General features: G+C 45.1%; 1 protein-coding gene across 11 annotated transcripts in view; it reads left to right on the top strand.

Annotated features, from left to right (window-relative positions):
* The window catches only part of PDE4DIP (phosphodiesterase 4D interacting protein), a 1,321,554-nt gene that overhangs the window by 1,252,358 nt on the left and 48,960 nt on the right, over positions 1 to 20,236 (top strand). For all 11 annotated transcript variants that reach the window (XM_085654823.1, XM_085654822.1, XM_085654821.1 and 8 more), the window contains one exon: positions 4,530 to 4,673. In XM_085654823.1, coding sequence (XP_085510949.1) covers positions 4,530 to 4,673 — 144 coding nt within the window. The remainder of the gene's footprint in view (positions 1 to 4,529; positions 4,674 to 20,236) is intronic.

The raw sequence follows: 20,236 nt of genomic DNA, 5'->3' as shown, positions 1-20,236 counted from the left end.
ATTTTATTAGAGCTAGGGAAAATTGTATATGCAGCGTACTGAGCCTGTAGCCATTGTGCTACAGGGCTTATGAATACTTGTTCTCTGTGTATCTACTTTAAAGGAAGGCACAGCAGTATTCACTATAACCATGACTCTATTTTTGAAGCATTTAAATGAGAGGACTTGAGGCGAGAGGACACAATTTTATCAATATACTTTATCCTCTTCATTCTTCCCATATAAAAGTGTAGTTAAATCCAGGGAAGCAGAAACCACTGTGGTTACCCATGAATTAATATGCGTCATCATTCATGCGCATGCATTATAGAAGAAAGGACCCAACGTATTTTATAAAATACTGGTTACAAATTAAAAAGGCTTGAGATAATAAGAAACAGTTCTTTCCTTAAAACTAAATGTCGCAATCAGCAGAAAATGTCTACCCAACATTTACTAAAAATGCTATTAAGAATACTGGAGTCCTGAAGGTAAAATGATGCCTGTAACCTGTTTCCTTTAGCCAATCCTTCTGAGGCGATGCATGTCTCCTCAAGATGGGCCAGTGTCACTGGGGAGGTAACACATGATCCCGAAAAAGCATCCAGAGCCACAAAACTTCAATGCTAGATATATCATTTGCCTACTCAGCTATTGTTCTGTTGCCGCCCCTTTCATAAAAACAACAGGTGCATTTCCATGATAGTGCCACTCCTCTAACAACAATGAATCAGCGCAGTAGAAAGATTCTAGGTGATCCTCTTGCAGGGCCCCCAAGTCATACCCTAAACTAACTTCTCAACTTCCAGGAGAAACTCTCTCTTTACCGGAGCAATCTCTTTGGCTAATAAACCTTGCCATTCATTTTTTGAGCGGAAATGGTTGTTGCTATGAACAACCAGATACGATGCCTCCCAGCCTGTGTAAATCTTGGAGGACTGTAGACTCGAGCTGTTGTCTGCGGATTTCAACAGTTCCCCTTCCCTTGCCACTGTGCAGGAGGCAGAATATTCAGTTTTTCCCATTATGTGCACTTTTCTCTCTGAAAGCCAATCTTGGCACTCAGTACTTCTTTCACCACTAAAGGTGATGAAGACCACATTAGCAGTGTCGTTACCTCTAATCCAGTTTCCAACACTTTCATAGAATTTCCTTTTCTGCCTATGTATGCAAAAAGATGGCTCCTATCAAAACTTTCCATAAGGAAACCTAAAGTGACATATGTGGTTCCTCCGAAAATATAATTGTTAATTGTGCAGTCTAAATTTTGGTCACATTTGAACGTATTATGGCAACACTTTACTTCCCTTTCTGCTTTCTCTTACTTCCTATTTCACCCTAAAAAGGAAGCTAGAACTCTCAGTATTGTGTGCTGGAAACGCTCTAGTAACTATGCTAGTGGGTTTCATATGTGGGTTTCCTGTATTTCCTACATCATCTCTTGGAATCCTGCATTAGCTCCCGGAATCCTGCTCTAACTCCTGGAATCCTGGTTCATCTGGAATCCTTGCTGCATCTCCTTGAATCATGTTCCATCCTCTGAAATCATTGGTCCATCTCCTGAAATCTTTGCTTCATCTCCAGGAATTCTGGTTTTACTGTATCTGGGCTTCACCTACTTTAGTCCAGGTTTTGCTGTTCCAGTTTTCTCAACAAATCCCCACTTTAGATATCTATGAGAAAGTTAATTATTGGTTGGGATGGATGGTAGTCCATCACAAGTATTAAAGTCACTACTCCTGTTGGGCCCGGTAAAGGTTTCAGTAATTTAAGCCTGAGCTTAAGCCCTGGTAGCTATGGCACAGCAGACAGGGTTACTTTTAGAAAATGTTTAAAATGTTTCGAAGTACCAAAACAGTTCAAATAAAAGTCGAGAACACAACACAATAAAAATACCAAAAATGGCAAAAATACAATGATGGGAACCCGTAATATAATTTTTTTGTTTTAAATTAAAATAGCACAAAAAAAGCGCAAAGGGCCAACTTCGGGCAACATATCGCACTAGACTGGAACAAGTATATGGCTTAAGGCCGACTATGATAGAGTGAGGGTCAGTTACACATGTTAGCCTCGTCCTAGTTGGAAAGGTACCTTTGCACCGGGAAAATTTCTAAGAAGGTAGGATCCTCTGCTGGGCAAGTTGTAGGTGCGATCTAAAGATGGTCTTGTCGGCGACAGGTTGACAAAGGTGTAGGTCTTGGTAAAGCCTTCCATCAAGGTGGAAAAAGTTCAGAGTGTGAAAAGTCCAGAGTTCGTGCCCAGGAAGTCTATGTTGAAGTAATGCTGCTCTACATCAGACTCGGTGAAGATTTTACCTTTGAACTTAGACTCTTTTCTGAAAGTCAGATTTCTTTAGCAGACAAAGCTGCAAGCTGTCGGCGTGGGGCCCACTGAATCAGTTTTGCTGCTGAGCAGCATAACATAGCTGAAGTTGCAGTAAACTCAGGCCATCCGTGATGGTTCTCCAGGCAAAGAATTAGCAAAAAGTCCCAGGTTTTTAGGTGCAGGCAGAAGCAGTACACTCTAACATCATCCAAGGGTTCCAGGACCTCCGGAAAAGCTCTTTGGGGCAAGGACTAAATCTAACAGAAGCCACCAGATGGGTACAGGGCAGGTGTAGTTGAAACTTGTCAGCTGTGCTTTCCCAGGAAAGTGAGCAACTTGCAGCTTTGATATTCCTGTAGCTTAACAGCCCTTGGAGTTTACTTCCTTGTCCTGGGTACAGCCCTCAGGGTTCTCCTCACAGGTTTCTACAGCAGGTGCAGACCTTCTTTTGCCTTCCACAGGTCAATAGTATTTTGAAGAGGGTGCAAAGTGGTGCCAAATGTATGTCTGGCACTAGTCTGTCTGTGAGGTGTGACTCCTGACCCCTCCCTAACCAGCAGGGAAAAAGTTCCCTAGGGTAACCTACACACTCTTTCAGCAGTTCCTGTATGCCAAACTTCAAACAATCCCACAATGCACCTCTCTACCTAAATCCATTATAACTGAACATTTCTTCCGCTGTGCAGAGCTACTGCGCCCACCCTGGCCACTGTGAAGAGTGGCCATGGAAATTAGTAACCCTTCTTCAATGGTCAATCAAAACTGGTTCTAGAGGCAGCTCCTCTCCCACCGAGATTGGTGTCTTGCTGGCTAAAAGGACAAAAGAGGGGATATGCCCCGTTGTTAGTGACATCTGCCTGTCACAGTATAGGCCTCATTAAGTTGCTGGACACTACCCAGATGCTCATCCTGTAACAGGAGCAAAACACACATCCTACACCCAAGACCTTTGTCTCAGCTCTGGGAAGAAGTTCACATTTGATTAAGGAGCTATTCAGCTCCTGAGTGATAGTTGGAAGTTCATTGCATATGGGCTTCTAGATGCTTTAGGCTGACAAAAAGTGACATTTTGAAAAGTAACTTTTGTAAAAGAATTTCATACAAATCCAACATTACCAATGAATTTGTATTAACTATTTTAAAATGCACAAGAATTAACATTTTAACTGGTTTCTAGTTGGAGATAAAATTATTTAATTTTCATATTAACTCCCAATACGTTCCTAAGCAACAGCTAAATCTGAAACAGTGACAATAGCATTTGGATCCTTGTCACTGTATGAACATGTTTTGCATGCCCTACTTTTAAAAACCATGCACACAGTTTTGCTGGGCAGTAAGGCATACTTGGAGTAGATTTAAGAATATTTAAAAGGAGAGTTTAGGCCTGTCAAAAGGGGTTCTTTTGACAAGTCGAATTTGAGACTGGTGGCAGCCCTGCAGTGATGTTTCTCACTCTAGCATCAGTCCAAACAATGGACGTGATCATGCAAAAAGAGGCATTTTCCTACCAAATGCTTTCTGCCTGGAGGCTTTCATGACTTATGGCATTTTCCACCAATCAGTGATCCCTCAAGGCGACATATGTTGCTTCAACATGATTACCTAAAGGTTAAGCAATACAGCGGCTACAAGAAGGAGTCACCCTTAATTCTTGCAGCTTTGACGAGAGAAAGAGCGGCCATAGTTTTCAGCTGTTAAAATCATATGTGCTAGGGAATGGACTTTGGACTTGCTAGTGATGCACACTTTAACAAGCCATTGGCAAAGCCAGTATGTCTGACACTGATGAGCCTGCATTGTTTTTCTTTATTTGTATATAATAAAAGAGTGAATAAAATCAGAGGTTGGCTTATCAGCACTGCAATGAAACGAAGTCCATGTACACGGATGGGCACATATGCATGAGCTGTCACTGAGAGTGAAGAGAGCCATTGGTTGACGCGGGCTGTCCCATTGCCACATATTGTGTGCTGTGGAGGCAGGAGAGGAAGCATAATGAGTGATGCCACTTGAAGACAACAATGGATGAAGAGAGCTGACTTAAGCCCGTATATGCAGTATCTATATTTGTATTATGATGTTTTGGGGAAAACATGAAGCTGGTGAGACAGCCACAGCTTTCTCCAGATTTGACTTAATATTAAGGAACCTATTCAGGAAAAAAAAATTGGTTTGCTCAGTTTTTATCTATTACAATTAATTAATCTCTTTTTTATCAGGCATTGGATTATGGAAACATCCGTCAATTGTTCTCGAGCACAAAAATGCTCCACAAGATACTGGAAGAGTCAGCAGCACTTCTCACAATGTTCTGGAGAGCCGCTTTGCCCAGCACCCAAAGTATTGCACAGCAGAAAAGAGAGGTACTAAATGTATTACATGGTAGATTATCTATTTCCGGATTACCATTTTACAGTTTGATGTTCTAATGTTGTAAGTGTGATAGTTTAAGACGACAATGGGAAATTGTTGGTGGGGGGTATGGGTTAAAAATATGCTCCCAAAATGGTAGACTTGGGTCCATCTGCCGTTAATATATATGATTTCCAAATTGGAAAATATTTTCATACCTTGTTCTCAAAACAGTGGTTCTGATTTAGGTTTGCTATCGCAGCTTGTTCAGCACAGTCTTATAGTGTGGAGGAAAACGTTATATATCCGCTAGCAGATATTGAACCTAAACTTCTGTTCATTCATCTGGATCCCTAGGAGAAATTATTTTTTAGCATTGAATCTAATGCTAGAAAGTGAGAAATAACGAATCAAAAACATCTTTTCAATTGAAATCTGTGATGATACCCAACTAAATCTACCAGAACGTAGGATGAGCAGCTAAAAGGAAGTGGGTGAAATCTGCATCTTTCAAAATTAAGGAAGGGGTCATAGAAAAAGTAAGAGGCATTTTATACATTAGCTTGCACACATTTAATGGCTGATGGAGCCTAAGTGCATATAGCTACCACTTTTTTAACACATTGTCCATTTCTCAAAGAAGCGGGCAAATGTGACAAGCTCCAAATACCCATGAACTGTTCCGATTTTTGATTTAGCGCGAAAGATGCATGTATGCAATTAAAAAGTAAACTGCTGTGAGTTACGCAAATTAAGCACAAGTCCAGAGCAGAGAACATCTAAATTATGGATGATTTAGGTTTAACGTATGGCTAAGGCTGCATAAGAGCTAACAACAGTGGAAGAAGGGCTCCTCTGCATGGATCTAAGACATTAAACTAGTGTAGTGTCTTGCGATATTTTAGAACTGAACCCTTTTGGCTCCTAATGGACTCCATAGAGCTGTGAAGTAAGTGTCAAAGTGCAATGCAATAAAAGCTTGTTTTAGAATGTTGAATTCACAGTTACATGCAGCAGAATATTGACATGTAAGACTAATCTCTATGTGTGGCATGGTTATTGGCTGGTGTCCTGGCTTGGTCGATGCTACAAATGGTGATGGGATAGGGGATAAGTAACTCAAAGAACCACTGTGCCCTCCCAGTTTGCAGTGTTCCAAGCAAACTGCTTTGGCATGCCAAATGTGTAGCTGTCTAAAATCTGAGTTGATGCTTCAGGCACAGGGTGTGAAAGAGCAGCTCCAACCACTGTAAAGTACATGAAGACAATGGAAGTGTTGCAAAGAATTTACACGTTGATGATCGATAACCTTATGATCAAGCAATACATAAAGGTACCGCGCTGCCACGCAAAATACAGTTGTACTTTAGACGGAGCGATACTGCAAAAAGTGATTACATACTGATACAGAAAGAAGTGAGGGCTGACAGAATAAGTATGAAAGAAGCAGAAGAAGGAAGCAGCCTGGAGCTCTGAGCAGCCCCTGACCTCCGTGGTCTTGCCTCGCCGCTCCCACCGATGATGCAGATCGGCTGCTTGGCTCTGTCTGCTCCTCATTCTCTGAGCCCTCAGGTTCTCACCCTCTGTAGGGCTCCTGCACTGCCATCACTGCTGCATTTTTCCCTTCCTTTTCGTACCTCACTGTGATTAAACATTATATATTTTTATTTTGCACTGCTTAGTTTTATTTGGTCTCGTTTGGTGTCAATTTACTTTTCTTTCAGTGTGCTTGATACTGACTTAGTCTGTTTACTCTCCCCGAGTGTTTCCTCCTGCCACTGACTTCTCCCACCAGTTCCTGTTCCCGCTCCTACAGTCCCACCACCCCGCTGCCCCCCCCATCTCCCAGGACTATTTATGGAGGTTGCTGCATGGCCCTTGTCAATAGCCCTTTAGCCTCTGTGGTCTTGCCTCACTGCTGCCACTGCTGATGCAGATTGGCTGCTTGGCCCTGTCTGCTGACTACTCCTCAGTTTTTGAGCACCCAGATTTGCACCCGCCGTAGGGCTCTCACACTGCCTTTACTGCTGCATTTTGCCTTCCCTTTTCTAACTTCACTGTAATTGTATACTGTATGTTTTTATTTTGCACTGTTTAGTATTATTTAGTCTCATTTGGTGTCAATTTACTTTTCTTTTGGTGTGCTTGGTACTGGCTTAGTCTGTTCACTCTCCCTGAGTGTTTCCACCTGCCGCCAACTTCTCACACCAGTTCTCGGCACCTGCTGCCGGTCTTCCGCCTCCCCCCCAGCCCCCCACCTCCCAGGACTATTTATAGAGGCTGCTGTGCAGCTGCCATAGGCAAGCCCTTCTGCACCAGTACCCATGGTCTTCCCACCATCCGCCTCTACTCCACCAAGGAACTCCTGGCCCTTAACTCCTGTTGCCGCAATTTCATTCTGCTTCACATCCTCTCGGCGCTCTATCAAAAGACTCTTCACCTGCTGCTAATATCACTTCTCCTGCCACCCAGGACCTCTTTCCCACGCTGGACTATGTGCAACTACTGCTTAGAAGACCACTACCAACCCAGAACCATTCCAATTCATCCTGCTCAATGTCCGATCTCTCAGCAAACATGCCACGGAAATCTGGGTCACCATCACCACCCTCACCCCAGACGTGGCCTTCATCACTGAGGCGTGGCTCAACCTCACCTCGAACCCAGACATCGGCAACACTACACTGAGACCACCGAAACTAACATGGTGGGGGAATTGCCATATTATTCAAGGAATCTATCCAATGCACCACCACAAACGATGACCCAATGCCTCTCATGGAGCACCTCAATTTCTGACTACAAATTGACGCCAAAACAACAAACTACTGAAACCCCTCACATACAGACCGCCGGGACCCCGACCAGTCTTCTGTGACACCAACCCCAACATTATCACCTCCCTCACCATTGAGGGTCCCAAGGACGCCAAATCTACCTCCCTCCTGGAGAACCTCAACAACATTGGCCTCACCTAACTAGTCACCAAACCGACTCACAAAGCTGGGCACACCCTTGATGCTATCTTCGCCTCCAGCGACAGAATGATATTCACTCACATCACAGAGCACACCTGGAATAACCATGCAATCATACACTTTGCCATCTCAAATGACCAACCATCACAGCGCCACCCGCTGTAGCCTGAGCAAGGTAACAGACAGCCATTGGTTGCAGACTCTCAGCGCCACACCACCCAGCACTGCAGCCAATCTCGGCCAGGCCATCCACAACTTCTCCACCTTTATCAACAAATGCACCGACAGATTCTCTCTATTGAAACCGGCAAAAACCAATAGAACCGCCAAAAAATCTGGCTTAGACACACCAGAGCTGAAAACCAACAAGCGAAACTGCTTCCCACTTGAGAAGTGATGGCGGATCACCAAGGACCCCTTCAACAGAGACATGTATAAAACTGACCTCAGCAACTACGACCAGGGCATCATAGAAGCCAAAAAGCAGCCATCATTGTCCGCATTAACGCTGCATCAAACCACACTAAGGAACTTTTCAAAATCATCAAGGAATTCTCCAACACCGCAGCCACAGAAAACACTGTCTACCCCTTCCCAACAACTCTGCTATACTACTTCCACTGCAAGATGGCCACCATCTATAACAACTTCGACCCCCAACCCACTACGCTCAGCCTCAACAACCTCTTCCATCCAGCAAACATTGGCACAGCCAAAACAGCCTCGTCTCCACATGACATTCAGACCACCACTACCATCGTGACCTCTATGCACTCCGGGGCACCCACCTACACCTGCCTCCACCATCACTTCAACCTTGGAGCAAATATAATCACACAGTACTCACCAATGTCTTAAATGTTTCCACCTCCATGGCTACTTTTGCAGATGGATGAGAACACGTTGAGGCGAGACCCCTCCTTAAAAAACCTCTGCTGACCCCAGCACCCTCAAAAACTACTGCCCGATCTCTCTACTCCCACACCTAGCCAAAGTACTTGAGAAAGCCATAAACCAACAGCTCACCACCTACCTGGAGTGAAACCATCTACTCGATGCCTCGAAATCAGGATTCCTGGCCAACTACAGCACTGAGGCTGTACTGATTGCCGCCACAGACGACATCAAGATTCTCCCAGACCGAGGAGAAATTGTGGCCTTTATCCTCCTTGACCTCTCCACGGCATTCAACAACGTCTCCCATCACATCTTTATCGAACAACTCCAAAACATCAGAATTTAGCAACCCGCCTTCAAGTGGAACACCTCTTTCCTCTCACGATGCACAGAGTATCCGACTACCTCCCTTCACCTCTGCTCCCAAAAATATCAAATGTGGCATGCCCCAAGGATCATCCCTCAACCCCACTGTGTTCAGTATCTTCATGACCCCCTCGCAGACATCGTTAGATCCAACAGACTCAACATTATCTCATATGCCAACAATACCCAGCTCATCCTCTCGCTCACCGAGGACCCCTCCAATGCCAGAACCAATTTCCACAGCGCCATGACTAACGTTCTCAACTAGATAAGAGACAGCTGCCTCAAACTCAACTCCAACAAAATAGAAGTACTGATCCTAGGAAAAAAATACATTCTCATTGGACCTCAACTGGTGGCCAGCAGAACTCGGACAAACCCTCACACTGACACAACCTCAGCATCATCCTCGACAGCCAGCTAACCATGAAACAAGAAGTGAATGCAGTCGCCTCATCCAGTTTCCACACCCTACGCATGCACAGCAGAATCTTCAGGTGGATCCCAATCAATGCCAGAAAAACTGTGACAGAGGCCTTCATCACCAGCCACCTAGACCATGGCAGTGCTCTCTATGCCGGAATCCCCACCAACCTGCTCAACAGACTTCAGACCATACAGAACACCACAGCCAGACTCATCCTAGACCTTCATAAGCTACCCATCCAGTAGAGATGGCAGTTAAAGATCTTCATGCATGCATACAAGGCCTTACACAACCAAGGACCATCCTTCATCATCCATCGTATGAACTTCCACCTGCCCGCAAGAAGCCTGCACTCTGCCTCACTCACCATTGCACACCGTCCCCACATCCATTGCAGCCACAGCAGGGGGCGCTCCTTCCCCTACATCGCCGCCAAGGTCTGGAATAACCTCCACCAACCGAGAAGCACACTCCCTGATGGACTTCAGAAAGCAAGTCAAGACCTGGCTCTTCGAAGCAGACGCATTAACCTCCATGCCCACATACCCCTACGTGGTGATAGTGTTGTTCTATAGAAATACTGATTGATTGAGAATGATATCATCGTTGCACTTACAAGAGCCGCAACCAGCGGAGCTTTACCACCTCAGTACGAGGCCAGGAGACCCCAGAAGAAGCACAAAGGTTGTGCTTAATGAGCTGTCTGATAGCTGAAGTGGACGACCACAAAAGCTGCCAGGTGTGGCTCAGAACAACTCCAAGGGTCTCCGGGAATTGAAGGGCTCTGATGGAGCCTGGGGAGCAAGTCATTGCTGCCCCAAATGTCCATGATGACTCTAAGGCTGGTCCATCGCAAGGTCTCAGCAATAGAGCGAATGAGACAGGCTCAAATGGACAACTGACAGGAGTAGAACGAGCTCCACCCTCAAGGTCAGCCTCTCCCATAATTGATTACCATGCTACCCCCTTCTTGAAACAACCACCACCTTTTGATACTGTCAAAATGCAAAATATTGGTGATATATTGTCTGTGTGGATAGAGACATTTGATGATTTCATTGATGCTCTTGAAGAGACTAATAACAAAAAGAATATCAAGTATCTTTAAAAATGTTGCTGGTGATTGTGTGAAAGAAGTCATAAAAAAAATGCTATGAACTGACAAAGAAGTTACATTCTGTCAGTTTACAGAAATGCTAAATCCAAAGTTCAATCCAGTAACAAACATTGATTACAAAAGGAATATTTTCAGTCAAGAACGCCAAAGAGTTGGTGTAACTATTGATGCATTTGTGGAGAGACTTCATACACTTATCAAACACTACAAGTTTGATTAATTTAATTATGAGGAAGCTATGCAACATAGTTATTGATGGAGGCTTGTCAGATTCGTTCAGAAAATGAATGCTCAGAGAAACTTTTAGTCTGGAGAGGGTGTTGATGGCTGCCAGAGCTGAGGAGCATGTTGAAATACAAGCCAATGACATGGAGGCCGGATGTGCCCAAAGTTAATCAGTCATGAGCATAAAAAGTAAGCCTAAGCAAAAGACACAAAGTGCTGTCAACAAGAAACAACAAGTTATGTTTTAGATATAGATTTTCGTTTCCACATGAAAATAAATGTCCTGCCAGTGGACAGATATGTAATGGTTGTGGGAAAGAGAATCATTTTGTGACAGTTTGTAAAGCGAAGGAGAAAGCATGTACATCACGGCGTGATGACAAAATGACCTCCTGAACATACCAGAGGCAACGTTTGATGCAACCCCACAAGTTCAAGCGACGACATCAATTGAGGCAAATTGACACTGAATGAAGTCGATTGTCATCTAAATCATCGTCAAACTGTTTGTCTACCTCAGTATCCAGTGAAAGTGAGGAAGATGGTTGCGCCATGCCAATGTTTACCTCAGACAAAAAAGTGCATGTCGGACTAGCCGCATGCAAGGAGAAATGTCATTCAAAGAAAAGTCGACATGTCAAAACACCAAACTCATGCAAACATTGTCCGTAAAGAACATTAAAAATAGATGACTGCTCTATACCATTCATCATTGACATGGTGCATCAATAAATATAATGTCTGAAGAGAAATATCATGAATTGTCCCCATTACCTCGACTTATGCCATTGGAAACCAAAGTGTACACTTGGGCTGCATCGATTCCCATAAAAAGTCAAGGTTCATCTGTAGTGACATTGAAACACAAGAAAACTAAGGTGCAAGCACCCACACATGTGCTCCAAGGTACAGCAACAAGTGCCTGTCTGCTCTGTTTCAGTACCGCTGCTCATATGGGACTGATTTCTGTGAATTACAACTTGAGTGCTCACCACGAAAAAGTAAGTAAATTTCCTCCATTGTTTCATGGTTTGGGTAAGCTAAAGATTATGAAAGTACAGTTACCCATTAATGACAATGTCTGTCCTGTTGATCAGAGACATAGGAGAATTGCTTTTCATTTACAATAAGCTGTTGAAAAAGAACTTGAATTATTACTTAAACATGACATTATTGAGCGTTCATCTGGTACGACACCATGGGTTTCTCCCTTGGTGGTGGTGCCCAAAAAGGACACTGAAAGAGCTGTATGCATATGAGATGACATGACCAAGCAAACAAGACAATTGAACAAGAACGACATCCAGGTCCACATATTGCTGACATGATACAACTAAATGGTGCAAAGGTTTTCTCTCGCCTTGATTTAAATAAAGGATATCGTCAGTTGGAACTTGAAAAAGATTGCAGGTATATTACAACCTTCTCTACACACATAGGTCTGTTTTGATATAAAGAATCTGTGTTGGTATGTCATTCATTGCGAACTTTACCCAGATATCATTTGACGTATGATACAGCCAATTATGAATGAATTCAACTATAGTCATAATGATTTTCCGAACTACACAAAACAAGCATGATAAAGCTCTCACTCAAGTATGTTGCTTACTGACTGATGCAGGCCTGACTTTGAATGCAGATAAGTGTGAGTTACACAAGACTAAATTGAACATGTTTGGCGATATCTTTTCTGATTGGGGTATGACACCTGGTCCTGTTAAAGTGCAAGCGATGTCTAATGCTGATCCCCCACAACATGTTTCTATGATACATTCATTTCATGGTATGGCCAGTTACTGTTCAAGATACATATAGGACTTTGCGACAATAAGTTGTCCCCTATGACAGCTAACGAAGAAAAATGTTGCATTCGCATGGTCAAAGGAATGTGAGAGAAGTTTAAAGAAAATTAAACATGTCATTAAAACTGCTACTGAAATGGTTTATTTCAATGCAAAACGTGACACAGAAGTTGTTGTTGACGCTATCCCTGTTGCGCTGGGTGCTATCCTGGCACAGCACAACAGACATGCTTGAAGGCATATTGTAAAAAGAACAATTGATGGACAGAATGCAGAACAATGTCATACATTCACCCCAGTACAGAGATCTGGGCCGAAATCCATAGTTTTTTTGCTCACCATGCCATTTCAGTTTGGACCCAGCCATATGCAAATCAGTCTTGACCCTGCGCCCCAATGGGAACAGTCCAGTCCGAACTGCCAGGCCAGGTCCTCCCAGTATGCCAATGGAGTCAAGCTATCCTGGCTGATGAGGGCTGAAAGCCCGAAACTGGTCCTAGGATGCTTGTTTCCAGTCTAGGGAGGACCTGGCCTGGCAGTTCGGGCTGGACTGTTCCTATTGGGGTGCAGGGTCAAGACTGATTTCCGTTTCGCTGGGTCCACACTGGAATGGCATAGTGAGCAAAAAACGATGGATTTAGGCCCAGATCTCTGTACTGGGGTGAATGTATGACATTGTTCTGCATTCTATCCATCAATTGTTCTTTTTGCATGTGTCACCCCGAGTGGGATGGGTATGCCCAGACATGGGTCCCATGCTCTCCATGCCACTGGAGTCAAGCTATCCTGGCTGATTAGGGCTGAAAGCCCGAAACTGGTCCTAGGATGCTTGTTTCCAGTCCATGGAGGTGTACTGGGGTGAATGTATGACATTGTTCTGCATTCTGTCCATCAATTGTTCTTTTTGCAAAGGCATATTGTGGCATATGCCAGTACATGTTTGTCCCAACAGAACGTGCTTCCTCTCAACCCAAGAAAGAATGTTTGGCTGTAGTATGGGCTTGTAAACATTTCTATTGTTCCTTTAATGCTGGTAACTGATCATCAAACTTTATTGACCATCTTTAGCAATCCAAAAGCCAAGATGCCTCCTCGCATTGAACGGTGACTCTGATTACAAGAATATGATTACACCATTGTACATTGTCTAGGGAAGGATGAAAACCCTGCAGAATACTTTTTCAGAGTGCCTATAAAAGGTCTATGTACTCCATTCAAGACAGCTGAAACCTACATTAATTTCATTTTAAAGTCAAATACGGCAGCTGCCATATCGTTAGCCCAGATCATCACTGCTACAAGCTATGGTTGTTACATTCTGAAATTGTCGTAGAACCGACATGCTCAACCTCTCACCAGTGATGGTAAATACCAAAAGTTCAAAAACGTTAAAGAGGAACTGTCTGAAAACTCAGGAAGGAGTTATACTGCGAGGGGCAAGAATCCTAATTCCTGAGAGTTTAAGACAGAAGATAATTGAAGTGGCCCACAAAGGACATCATGGTATTGTTGTCACCAAGAGAGCTCTCTGAGATTGAGTTTGGTTTCCATATTTAGATGAGAGAGTTGAAAAGGAACTCAATGCCTGTCATCTATGTAACTGCCTCTCTACGAACATTACTTAATATACTCTTACCATGTCAGAACTCCCTAAGCATGCATGGGAGAGAATAGCCATCGATTGCTTTGGTCCACTCGACAATGGACATCATTTGATGGTAATAGTGGATGAATACTCTAGATTTCCATTAATCGAGATCTGTGATCCACAATTCATGAGCGAGTCATTGAGAGACTTGATGGCAATTTTGCAATAGGCTGCGTTTCAGCCATACTGAAGTCTGATAATGGCCCACCATTCAAAAGTAGAGAATTCAAGGATTTTCAGGAGCATCTTAACTTAAGCATCAGAAGAGGACACCTTTGTGGCCACAGGTCAATGGTCCAGTTGAGTGTTTTATGAGTACGCTAAAAGAAGCAGTACTTCCTGCAACTCTTGAGAGGTTCAATTTGAAAACTATTTTGAATTCCACTCTACAAACATATTGTTCAACATCTCACTCGACCACGGGTGCAATGCCTTCAACTGCGATGACAACCAAGTTACTTCAATTGACCAACAAAAGAGAAGGAGGTGATAATTCAACTTGAATGAAGGACTTGATTATTAAGAAAGAGATGAAAGCATATGCTGACTAGAGGCGACATGCAAAAAACATTGCATTTAAGACAGGAGATCTAGTGATGGCCTGCCAACTGCAAAGTAGAAAATCTGATGCTCCATATGATGCTGCACCTTTGCACGTTGTGTCCACCAAGGGTCATGTGGTGACTGCCCAGCATCCTGGGAAATCTGTTACCAGCAACTCTTCTCACTTTCGGCATTTGATTCATCAGCCATCTGATTCAGATGGTGAAGGAAGACCTGAACCTGAGAACCCAGCGACTGCTGTTACTTCTTCACTATGTTCAAAGACCTCTGACAGTGAAGTTGACAGCTCCCAGCTTCTAGTAACCAGATCAAGACGAGTAATTAAAGTGCCTAAACGGTTGTTTGAAGAAATGTGATTATATATATCTTTAGTGATTTGTAAAAAAACAAGTAATTTTCTATTTAACAGAGGGGGAGATGTAGTGTCTTGCGAAATTTTAGAACAGAACTCTTTTAGCCCCTAACGGATTCTGTAGAGCTGTGACGTAGGTGTCAGAGTGCAATGCCACGAAAGCTTGTTTTAGAATGTTAAGTTCACAGTTACATGCAGCAGAATAAAGACATGTAAGACTAAGCTCCATGTGTGATGTGATTATTGGCAGGTACCCTGGCTGGGAAGAAGCTGCAACTAGCATCTTCTCAAAGGACATCAATCTCCACCGTCCTAATCTTTTTGGATGCAGAAAAAGTGTTCAGCCAGTTTGACGTGTGCTTTGCCTCCAAAGTTATGAACAAAGAGGTATGCATCAATTAGTACCAAAGCACACATTAGTAGTCCATACAGTGATGCTAAATCATGGCAAGTAAAAAGCATAAAGTAGAAGACAAATATAGTCTGTGTTCTTTTATGCATAGTTTTTATTCCTTTGTACATCACAAATCTTGAAACACATAGCACAAAGAGAGGCAGCCGATACGTGTTTTGTCCTTTGGACTTCTTCAAGGCTAGAATGTATTCTCCAAGAAGAAAAAGGCCGGACCGTATTGCAAATAAGTTGTTTGTATGTCAAAGTTGCTGAGTCCAGCTAAGTATATGCTTTTGCAAGAAATCTTGCTTAGAAGAAATGTATGTTCTGCGCAAACGATGAAAAGTGCATGAGGACTACTAGTCCCAGATTTAAGAACGTCATAAAGCGAACACCTAAAAAAGCATAGCTGGTGGATTGCCTCCAAAATCCGAGGCTGAGACAACGTCTAAATTAGTAACAATCACAAAGGCTGTGATAAGCCTGTTTAGCATCTGGCGTGGTGTGGTAACTCCGAGTTACCACACTACGCTGGACGCAGCTCATGCAATTTTCATTGTTTGTGCGGAACATACGTCTCTTTTGAGTAAGATTGCTTGAAAAACATATACGTAGCTGGATTTAGCACCTTTGACATGCAAACAGGACAGTCGACCTTGGACACATAGGTCTAGTTGATACAGCATAGAATGCGCACCCTTTTCCATCTCGTTAACGCTCCATGTTCTTGTCAGGTTTCTTCTTCTCAAACCCTGCTACTCTAATACACAATGCTCCTATTCTAACTGAGAAAGGACGCTAAAGCACCTGCAAAGAAAAGCGCAAAAGTGACGCATTGCTGAGGTGTGTCTGAAAACAGATGCAACTCCAGGAATGTGTCTTTTCATAAGGGGCAAGCCCCATGTGAAAGGGCCAGTGTCAGTATTACGCCTGCTGTGAGGCAGACGTAAGATATTGACGCAATGGCCTCGTAGAAGTGGCGTACTGAAATCTAATAGATTTCAATGCACCACTTTTACGAGGATTTTTGCGGGGGAAAGCCCACCCTGCATACATTATACCTGACGCAGGTTTAATGTGGCGCAGGGTTTTACAAAGTAACACATCTGCATAGATGAGTCACTTTGTAAATAGGGCGCAACGTGGCGCATATTTTACACTGCCAGTGCATCACAAAAAGTGACGCAACGGCAGCGTAAAAGTGACGCAGGTGCTCATAAATAAGCCCCTGAAAACCTACATTCAGGATAAGCCTGAAAGGAAGCATGTCATATTAATTTCCCGTATGTAAGGGTAATCACACAGGGGAGCATCCTATTTCTTCTCATTTTCTCTCAGTATTAAACTCTTGGTTATTCAAGTACAGAGAGAGAGGCAACTATTGACTACTGACATTACCCTCGACCTGACAGTCGTTAACATATCAAAGGGATTGACCCCATTCCATTGGGTATACAAATCGATTAAATGCCGACATGTCCATATCAACCCTAACTTACATGACCTTAATAGAGCAAATTTCCCACAGTTTATGACTGCACTGGGCAATGACCTTAGAAAATCTCATGGTTGCCACAACTGAACTTTATTGAAGTGAACGTTTTGACTATGCTCCTCTAATTTTTCTGGTCCTTACAATTACACAACAGCAGTGTTTTGGAGAACTGAAACACATACTTATTTGCTTCCTTTGACAGAGCACACACCCATGACTAGCATTTAAGACTCTTCGGAAACCCATAAGGAAGGGGACCCCTGGGCCTGCCTGATCTCTACACTTATTTTATAGACACTCGCTCCAAGGATGTTTGTAGACTTGTTCCCTTCGGGATGTACCTTGGATGTTCCTAGCGCCCTCTCAGTGCATATCTTTGACTCCCAGCACACACAGTTCACAAAAGAATGGGCGCAATGACGGCGTATGACCCACCCACTCCCCCCTGTGTTCTCCAACCCAGCAAACAGAGACTTCTCCCCACTGCTCAGACCAGGCTCATTTGACATGTGGTGCAAGGGAGCCTGTACAATGGTTCGATCTATGTTTATTAATGGGCAAATTACATTGTTTGAAACCTGCAAAGTAGAATGTAAAATCAATGAAGAATTTCCTTATGCTCAGTTGAGGCACTGGCAATGAACGCCACAGTAAAGGCAGTGGCCACCATGGATCACACTCCCTTCCAGAAACTCATCTCCACATCAGCGGGTTCTCTAGACATTAAATCCCATATTTTTTATATGGTTTTTGAAGCAATTCCTTTAACACATGGGTACTCACAAACTTTCTTTAGTGGGCCAAATTTACAGTGTGGTTTGTGGCCGAGAGCTGCACCGGTGGAGGTGGGGTCAGTGGGGGAGGGGGACGGGACTAGAGCAAAAAAAAAGAAACTGCGACAATGAGGTTGACCACAGGCCCCTGGAGCAGACACCGTCGTCCACTGAGCCACCAGACCCGGCATACACACATCTCTCTCTCTCTCTCTCTGTCTCCTTCCCTCTCTCTCTCTATCTCTCCATCCCTCTCTCTATCTCTCTCTCTCCATCTCTCTTCCTCCCTCTCTCCCCTCTGTCTCCCTCTGTCTCACTCACTCTGTCTGTCTCCCTCTCTCTCTCTCTGTCTCCCTCCCTCTCTCTCTCTGTCTCCCTCCCTCTCCTTCTCTCTGTCTCCCTCCCTCTGTCTCCCTCCCTCTCTCTCCCTCTGTCTCCCTCCCTCTGTCTCCCTCCCTCTGTCTGTCTCTGTCTGTCTCCCTCCCACTGTCTGTCTCTGTCTGTCGCCCTCCTCCCTCTGTCTAGCTCCCTCTGTCTCCCTCTGTCTGTCTCCCTCCCTCTGTTTGTCTCCCTCTGTCTCCCTCTGTCTGTTGCCCTCTGTCTCCCTCTCTCTGTCTCCATCCCTCTGTCTCCGTCCCTCTGTCTCCGTCCCTCTGTCTGTCTCCCTCTGTCTGTCTCCCTCTGTCTCCCTCTGTCTGTCTCCCTCTCTCTCTGTCTCCCTCTCTCTCTGTCTCCCTCTCTTTCTGTCTTCCTCCCTCTGTCTGTCTCCCTCTGTCCCCCTCCCTCTATCTCCCTCCGTCTATCTCCCTCCGTCTGTCTCCCTCTGTCTGTCTCCCTCTGTCTCCCTCTGTCTCTCTCCCTCCCTCTGTCTCCCTCTGTCTGTCTTCCTCTGTCACCCTCTCCCTCCCTCTGTCTCCCCCTAAACTCCCTCCCTCTATCCCCCTCTGCCTCCCTCTGTCTCCCTCTCTCTCTGTCTCCCTCTTTATCCCTCCCTCTGTCTCCCTCCCTCTGTCTCCCCCCTGTGTCTCCCCCATCTGTCTCCCTCTCTCTCTGTCTCCCTCTCTGTCTCCCTCCCTCTGTCTGTCTCCCTCTGTCTGTCTCTGTCTCCCTCTGTCTCCCTCCCTCTGTCTCCCTCCCTCTATCTCCCTCTGTCTGCCTTCCTCTGTCTCCCTCTGTCTGCCTCCCTCTGTCTGTCTCCCTCCATCTGTCTCCCTCCCTCTGTCTCCCTCCCTCTGTCTCCCGGTGTCAGTCTCTCTCTGTCTCCCTCTCCCTCCCTCTGTCTCCCCCAGACTCCCTCCCTCTGTCTCCCTCTGCCTCCCTCTGTCTCCCTCTCTCTCTGTCTCCCTCTGTCTCCCTCTCCCTCCCTCTGTCTCCCCCGACTCCCTCCCTCTGTCTTCCTCTGTCCCCCTCTCTCTGTGTCTCCCTCTCTCTCTGTCTCCCTCCCCCTCCCTCACCCTCTGTCTCCATCCCTCTGTCTCCCTTTCTGTCTCTGTCTGTCTCTGCCTCTATCTGTCTGCCCCCGTCCCTGTCTCTGCCTCTATCTGTCTCTGTTTGCCCCTGTATCTGTCTGTCTCTGTCTTTAGCTCTGTCTGTCTCTGTATCTATCTCTGTCTGTCTCTGCCTCTATCTGTCTGTGCCTCTGTCTGTCTCTGCCTCTGTCTCTATCTCTCTCCCTGTCTCTCTCTCTGTCTGTCTCTGTCTGTCTCTACCTCCATCTGTCTCTGCCTCTATCTGTGTCTGCCTCTGTCAGTCTGTCCCTGCCTTTATCTAGCTCTGTCTGCCCCTGTCTCTATCTGTCTCTGCCTCTATCTGTCTCTGCCTCTATCTGTCTCTATCTGTCAGTCTGTCCCTCTCTCCGTCTGTCTTTGTCTATCTCTGTCTCTATCTCTGTCTGTTTCTGTCTCTATCTGTCTCTGTCTCTGTGCCTCGGGCAGTGCACTTGTACTGTGTCTAGGGCAGTGCACTCGTACTGTGTCTACAGGTCCCCATCACCAGCCCAGAGACAGCCCCCCCCCCACCCCCTGTGTAATGTAAAAGCCAGCTTGTTTTCTCTCTGAAGTTGCTGCTTCCGGGGTTTGTGTCACACCACTGGGCCTGGGGTCACATCTGTCCCTGGCTTTAATTCTGACTCTCACCCCCGAGCTGTCAGATCAAAGCCCCCCTTTGGTGCCCTACTCTCACACCCTGCTGTCCTCTGTCACCCTCCCTCACCTCACCCCGTGTGTGTGTGTGTGGCAGCTTCCGGGGCACACACACAGCTGCACCCGAGTACGTCACAGGTCTTTAAAAGACCATTTACTTTTTAATGAGGTTTTGTTGTATTTCACCTCTTAGCGCCCCTGCAGCTCCACTCTGACTATCACTGGAATCGCCCGGCCCCCATAGAGCAGAGTCTCTCGAGTCCGCGCTGCTGCAACCGGCGGTGTTTGCTGACACTCTTAAAAAAAACAAAAAAACACAGGTACAATGTCTGCAAGGTCCACGGGCCGCCAAGGAAGGCTTGCCGGGCCGCTGGCGGCCCGCGGGCCATACT

Source organism: Triturus cristatus, chromosome 4_1, assembly GCF_964204655.1.
Source record: "Triturus cristatus chromosome 4_1, aTriCri1.1, whole genome shotgun sequence".
Taxonomy (NCBI): Eukaryota; Metazoa; Chordata; class Amphibia; order Caudata; family Salamandridae; genus Triturus; species Triturus cristatus.
Note: the sequence above shows the minus strand (reverse complement) of the source record. Positions and strands in the feature narration are given on the sequence as shown.